We start from the raw sequence: 7,213 nt of genomic DNA, 5'->3' as shown, positions 1-7,213 counted from the left end.
TATAATAATCTGATGCTATTTATTTTAAATTATATAATTTAAATTTTAACCATCCAAATTTTATATTATGAAAATCATAATTTTAATTATTAGAATCACAGTTAAAAACAAGCATGCCCTTATACAGGAAGCACATTGTTGGAGTTGGATCGACGCTGCGGTTGGGGTGACTCGCAGCCGTCGATGCGCGCACGCGCGTGCGAGATGGATCACGGATCACCCCGCCCCACCCCCGTCACATCGCGTCATCGACTCGACCGGACCCGGCCGCACGCGCCCATCCTTCTCCGTCGCACTCGCCATCTCGCCCTCCTCCGCCTCCCCATTCCCCATCGCGCGCGCGCACTCACTCCTCTCCGCTCCTCCCCGCCGGGCCGCCGCCGAGGAGGAGATCCGACGGATCCCCCCCTCCCGCGCACACCCTCCCGCGGCCTGCCGCCCCTCCGCGCTCCCCCCTCCGAACCCTAACTGGGCTGCCTCGCTGCCCGACGCCACCACCCGCGCGGCACCGAGCGGCGCCGCTCGAACCGGCGGCGCCAACCACCGCCATTGCGGGATGAAAGGCGCACCCCACTTTGGAATGTGCAGGTACGGTGACATTTTGCTCTCAAAAGTTCGGATTTTAAGTTGAAGTTCCCATCGCGGTCGAGATTTTCAAATCTCCAGCTAAAGGTCTCTAGCTAACCAATTGAAAGTTCGTTTTATTAGGTGGAATTTCGAGTTAGTAGTTGAAGTTTTTCTAAATTTTGAGTTGCGAGTTCGAAATTTCCAGATGAAGGCTCACAAATTTGAGTCGAATGTTCACTCTTCGGTTGATGATAACTCTAGATGCAATTCGAAAGTGAGGGAAGGAGAGAGAGAAGCTTGGAGTATGGGTTTCCGCGATTAAGTTTTGAACTGGTGACCATCTGAGTTAATCGACGCCAGGAATACATCTGTAGCAATCCCAGCAAAGTAAACTGGCATTCACTCAAACAAATTAGGTTTGAAAACAGTAGCAAGACATATCCTCTGTTATAAGCTGATTGGTGAAGCCTGAAATAGTTTGTGTAATCACAAAGCAGTGAGTCATGCCTTCTAGTGTATTTCTCTCTTGATTGGTGATTCATTTCCCACTCCTCACATTCCTGAAACCAATAAAATCTATTGAATTGATTGAATCTCTTTTTAGGTTCAGTTCTAGAAATGCATTAACTCAAAAAAATTGTTGTTTAAAATTCCTACAGCTTCTTATTTGTGAACTTGAACAGTGTTAATGCAGTAGATACGCTGAGGCCAAGTTAGAGTTAAGGAATTCACTGATATCATCAATGCAGACAAGCTAAATAATTATACATGTTGTTATTATGTCTTGTCCTAGATACGTAGTCCTACTCATTTATTCATAAGTTGTCACGTTCATTCAATCACTGAAGTCTCTACTGCTTGCTCGTCTCATTAATTTGAGCATATCTTTCTTGATTTTGCTGGAATTTCTTGACTTGCTTCTAGTGTACCTGCAATGTACTCGTCAATTTTCAATGGTCTGAACCTTCCCAAGGTTACAGAAATTGAGGTGAAAATAAGACATGTTGTCAAATTCCCTTAGTTGTTTGGTGATCTTTAATATAGTTTCCTATCTTGATAATGTGTTCAGTTGTTCTTAACTTATTCACTGGAGGATATTGTGTGCAATTTGCTCATAGTTTTATTGTGATGCAGTTTGAAGTATGATCTTTGAGGACCCTAATAAAGAAGCTGGTAGGATCAATTGGATCTCATAATGGACAAGATACAATCTGACTGCCCTTATCCTGGATGTTTCTTCTGTGTTATGAAGGAGGCGAATCCTAGTAAACGAAGAGCAAGTGTGCTTAAGTTCTTTAGGGAACTTCCTTCTCAAGATGATGATGGTCAAGTTCTCCCTATTAGTGGTCTTTGGAACACTGCAATGGCACATCCGAATGACCCTGAGTTCATCAACTTGGGCATATTTGAATGCATGACAGCTCTTATATGGAAAGGATTGAAAAATAGGCGCTGGCTTGCACATGATCAGAATATTTACATCCCATATTATGCAGCACACATAATTGGATCCTATACAATGAATATGGAGGAGTTTGCGGAACATGCTGTTCGTGCTGGTGTAATACCTCCATTAGTTGAACTCTTAAGAGGTAGGCTGACTTGGGTGGAGCAAAGGGTTGCTGTTAGAGCATTGGGGCATTTGGCGACATATCCTAGTACATTTCCTGCAGTTGCCGATCATGGAGAAGTACTTGAACTTGCCATTCAACTTGCTTTGAGCTCTCTAGAGATTGTGTACTCTCACTTTTACCAATTTGTGGATCGAAGAGTTAGCTACCATTGTGATCTTCTTACACGTGGCATGGGTGGTGTGGAAATGGAATCCCGCAAAGCTGAGGAATGGGCTAGTCAACTGCAGTGCTGGTCTTTGCAACTCATTAACTGCTTTGCATTTAAGCCTGAATTCCTCCATGATATTTGCAAGGCTGATTTTCTAATCAAGTTACCTGGAATGTGGGGTGGACTTGTGAATGAGAATTCACCTGCTGGTGTTGGTTTGCTAAGAACAATCTGCCAGAGCAGGATCGGCCGAGGTCATGTTGCCAATATTTCTGGTACCATTGACGCTTTATGCAACATTGCTCGTTCTTCAGATGACTGGCAATACATGGCTGTTGATTGTCTGATCTGGTTAGTTCAGGATGCAAATACTTGTCATAAGGTAAGATCTTCTGAAATACATTTTGCTTACACAAATTAGATGTCGCTTAAAATGGCTATGTTCAAGTCCTAAGACATGACAACTATGCACAGCATCTTAGAAATTACAACTAGAGTATTTATCCAATCTTTTGAGAAAACATATCTTTATTTTTATTATTATTGTTGTTTTCTCATCATCTTTTTAGTTGGATCTTGTGGGTTTCATCTCTAACCTACCCCAAGTCCCAACTTGCTTGGCTTTGTTGTTGTTGTTTGAGAAAACGTACCTGATAAATTTTACATGCTGATGTTAAATTTTAGTGTCCTTCAAGGGAGAGACATATATTATTGCTTTAGCTGGTATGGTTATGTTAGCTGATTTGAAGTTGGGAAGTTTATTTTTTTGGGATCTGTCATATGTGACCACTTATTTTGTGAAAACTAGGTTTGAATTGCTATTCCTCTTTCTGATTAGTGTTGGCAGAAGTAATAATTCATTATGGTTGCCTGAAATTGCATCGTGCTAGAAATGCAGATCTATGTTTTTTGCTGGTCCAGTCCAAATAAAAGCAGCAACTATCTGTTCGCTGTAGTTTTGGTTGCTCTAGTCACTAACATTTTCTTCCTTTCGAACAGGTTATAGATAAAGTTGCACCAACATTGATAGATTTAGCAGATATTTCAACACTGGGTGATTATAAAAAGCTTGGTGACATTATTGTTACAGTCCTCCAAAAATGTATGCAGCAGAATGGGAATTCACGCAGTACAATTAGTACTCAGGCCAAAGAAGAAATTGATGAGCTCTTGAGATCCAAGCAAAGCTACAAATTGGAAAAGAATATGCCGAAGGAGGATCTTCATATAAAACAAGCTGCAGCGTTGGTTGTAAAGTTGGAAGGCAATTCTCTTTTCTCTTCAGGGAATATTGAAGGAGCTGCAGCGAAATACTCTGAAGCACTTGCGCTGTGTCCAATGAAGTCCAAGAAAGAACGTGTGGTGCTTTATAGCAATCGAGCTCAGTGTTATCTTCTCCTGCAGCAGCCTTTGGCTGCCATAAGCGATGCGACTCATGCATTGTGCCTTCATAGCCCTGTTAATCGTCATGCAAAGAGTTTGTGGAGAAGAGCTCAAGCATATGATATGCTTGGTTTTGCTAAAGAGAGCCTATTGGATGCAATCCTCTTCATAAATGAATGCTCTCAGTCAAATGATCCCGACTTGTCCTTGAAGCAAAACAAAGTTCCGGATTATGCCGAGCGATTAGTGAAGAAGCAGATGCGTGCTGCTTGGTTATTCAGGGAAGCAGCTCTGAAACATGGGGGAGTCCATTGTGAAGGAGATATTAGTGATGCCTTTGGTCAAGAGGCCGATGACTCTGAGTGGGAAACAGCTAGTGAAAGTGACACTGAGAATGATGCTAGGGGAGAAGCAGATGATGAAACTGAATGGAAGAATGATGGCCACCAGGAAGATTTCGGTGGGGAAAGCTGAAAAACAGGTGCAAAATGTTTCCATGCTAATATCTTTGTGACAAGAAATGCTAGGCTTTTGGAGAAGATATTTTTCAAGCATTAACAGATGTTTTCTGCAAAATGCTTAAAAGTGATTTCGTTGCTATTTATATTTCACATGTAACTTTTATTTCTTGGCAATTTACGTGTTGCCTGTGCAGGACAGGCTGACCTTGTTTTGAAGGTGTTGCAATCAGCAACTACAGAAGCAGCTGCTGGGCCTTCTGCACTATCAAGCACCAAAGCTAAGTTACAAACTGAATGAAGTTTGCCTACTGAAAGCTCGTAAGAGACATAGCTTTCGAAAGGAACAATCTGGTGTCACTTTATTATTCTCATCAGAACAAGGCTCAATTAAATTCATTTCCCCACATCTTCTTGCTGGGTCTATTTGAGTTGTGCCTGTGATCGTTCTGTTTGTTCTGCTTAGGTATTGGTCCCTTATGTGGTGTTTGTAAAATGTGGTTCACCAGTTTTTTCAACTCCTTGAATGAACAAACTTGTGCCTTGTTTTTTTCTCTTTGTGAAGCTTCGTGAAGAGGCCGCCACATTCCTTCCCACTGGACTCATCTAGAATTTCTGCTTATTGCACATTGTGCACAATTGTGAACACGCAAAAGCTTTGTGTGTCGAACTTTATAGTAGTATAGTGCGAAGCACTTTCTTCTTTGCACATTTTTGTTAAGGGTGCATTTTTCTTGCTTCAGGATGTACGTGGTTTTTTGTATACAATGTTACTTGTGATGTAATTGTCCATGGCATGGTTGATTAAATAGTACTACCTTTGCGCTCTTTTAGATATTGTTTTAGCATTTGTCACGTAGAACAATATTACAATAAATTTTTATATATATTATATTTATCTCTTTTCATTTCTCTCACATTCAATTAATGATATATAAGTATCAATCTACTACACTCATTAAATTAAAACTTCACTTGTCAATAACCTTTAATATGGATATTCTAGTAAAATATCATCTCGAAAACTTAAAATAATATCTATTTAAAAACAAAATTAAGTTTTTAAAACGGTATCTATTTAAGAACAGTTTCTAGCTTAGGTGCTCTCATATTGAGATTAGTGCGTTGGCTCTTGCATTGCTGTGGCTCTTGGAGTCTTTTGAGAGGGCGATGGGATTTTGCTTCGTGGTGGCAAAATGTCATCAAATGTAAAAAATCCAGTGCGTGCATATCGATAGATTTGTATTTTACACATGTTTATATAATATTGATTTTGTAGCAATTGATAATATATCATAAGAGAAATTTATGATCAAAATATATTTATAAAGATTTTTAAAAAATCCTTATATGGTTTATAAAAAGAAACGGAAGGAATATAATTTATAACATTCGTAAATTGCAAGGTGAATGAATTGTACTACTATACTATTCTACCTTCACCAGCTGCATCTGTAATCCTTTATATAAAAGAAAGCTCATCTAGATAGGATTTATATCGGTCACCATTGACGGTCTAGGTAGCTAGTAAATAGTAATCCATCCAGCTCTACAAGAAAACTAGGAACCGAACCTGATTGCCATGGTGACGAACTGACGACCATCATTTGCTAGTGCCAAGAGCAATGGAGCCAGAGGAGGAGCCCGCTGGGCGGTGGGTAGTGGGGGCTACGGATAATCGCGCCACGTCAAAACAGTAAGCTCACACACCACCAAACGGTGAGGCGCCCACCGGTACGGCCCCTTTGCTTTCAGCGGGCTGGACGCCACTAGCCTGTGGCTGTGCACCAGCATCCCCTGACCACTCTGTGCCCACCCAACTCCTTAGTCCCGTCTGTGCTTGTCCTGCCCTGCCACCTATTTATTCCCCATGATCAGAGTTTTAGTTTTAAAATATTTTAGAATTAGTTATTTTTAATTTAAAAAAAATAAAGCTAGAGTTGTAGGTAGGTTGAGAGTTTTGGTTTAAGTATTTTATTTTAATAAAAATAAATATTTAAATCACTTTATTTTATCTTATAAACTCTAAATTTTATATGTATATCAGAGCTAGAATTTTGTCAAACAAGATCTGAATTGCGATACAATATATTCAAAATCCTTACTCAAATTTGCGAGCCATAGATGCGTATCTTGTAGCGAAATCTCTATTGTAGAGTACTGACAAGTGTTTGAAGTAAATTAATTTTTTGGAATACAAAGGGAGTGAAATTTAGTTTGATCGGTTCCTGTATTTGGTTCGGTCACAGTTTGTAAGCTAGAGTGCAGTCAGTGCATCTCATTTCGAAATGTGCTAAAGCGTACGGCCAGTTTCTAAGCTAAAGTGTACTACTGTACTACATTTGTAGTACTACAATCAAAGCAAGTCTAAAACCATACGGACGAACGAACAGGTGGCTCGCCTGGCCGGGCCGGGGCGTGATGGGGCGCCAGTGCCGTCTCAGAACCAAACAGCAGCAGGGGTTTGGCTCGGCCACCACAGGCCCAGGCCACAGCACATGACGGCACAGTGGATCGTACTCCACCAGCGACAACGGAGTCCTTCGGTCTATACTACACCTGCACGTGGAGGGAGGAGAGCAAAAGGAGCCTCGTCTCAAGGCAGCCATCGGTTGGCCGGTTCATTGCAAGGTTTATAATATGATTTGCATCTCAAGAACCGGTTTATGTGGTAATTGAAAATTCATGTTATCGTGAAAATCGTTTAAAATTTGGTAGGCATTTATTCAAAGTTCGCTCGATCAAATTTGAAAATTAAAGAAAAAACAGATTGAATCGACATTCGGTAACCGGTAAAGTTGCACCGATAACCGAACGAACTTACCGATTTATCAACTGAATTTTTCACATTGACTGCATTCTCATTAACCGTTCGGTTTTCTCGATTTATCGATCGATTTTCTCGAATTTCAGTAAAGTTTAACAAAAAAACAAAAAATATTTCAATCTTGTAACATCAATAACTAATTCATCTAATTTTCAATCAAGTGAAACAAATTTTGTTGATTTTCATGTAACATGAT

The 7,213-nt window shown here is 40.4% G+C and overlaps 1 protein-coding gene across 2 annotated transcripts; it reads left to right on the top strand.

Moving 5' to 3' along the window:
- The first annotated feature begins 262 nt into the window (after positions 1-262).
- On the top strand, positions 263-4,899 carry LOC133919202 (uncharacterized). Of its 2 annotated transcripts, none has more exons than XM_062363517.1 (4): positions 263-588; positions 1,702-2,731; positions 3,349-4,213; positions 4,393-4,899. In XM_062363517.1, exons 2-3 carry the CDS (start codon positions 1,763-1,765, stop codon positions 4,204-4,206), a joined length of 1,827 nt encoding a protein of 608 aa, XP_062219501.1. In that variant the 5' UTR covers positions 263-588; positions 1,702-1,762; the 3' UTR covers positions 4,207-4,213; positions 4,393-4,899. The 2 variants fall into 2 exon arrangements, with proteins under 2 accessions (XP_062219501.1, XP_062219500.1); XM_062363516.1 differs by having other exon boundaries at positions 4,388-4,899.
- Positions 4,900-7,213: the final 2,314 nt, after the last annotated feature.

Source organism: Phragmites australis, chromosome 5 (genome assembly GCF_958298935.1).
Source record: "Phragmites australis chromosome 5, lpPhrAust1.1, whole genome shotgun sequence".
Lineage (NCBI taxonomy): Eukaryota > Viridiplantae > Streptophyta > Magnoliopsida > Poales > Poaceae > Phragmites > Phragmites australis.
The sequence above is the reverse complement of the archived record's forward strand: the minus strand, read 5'-3'. Positions and strand labels throughout refer to the sequence as shown.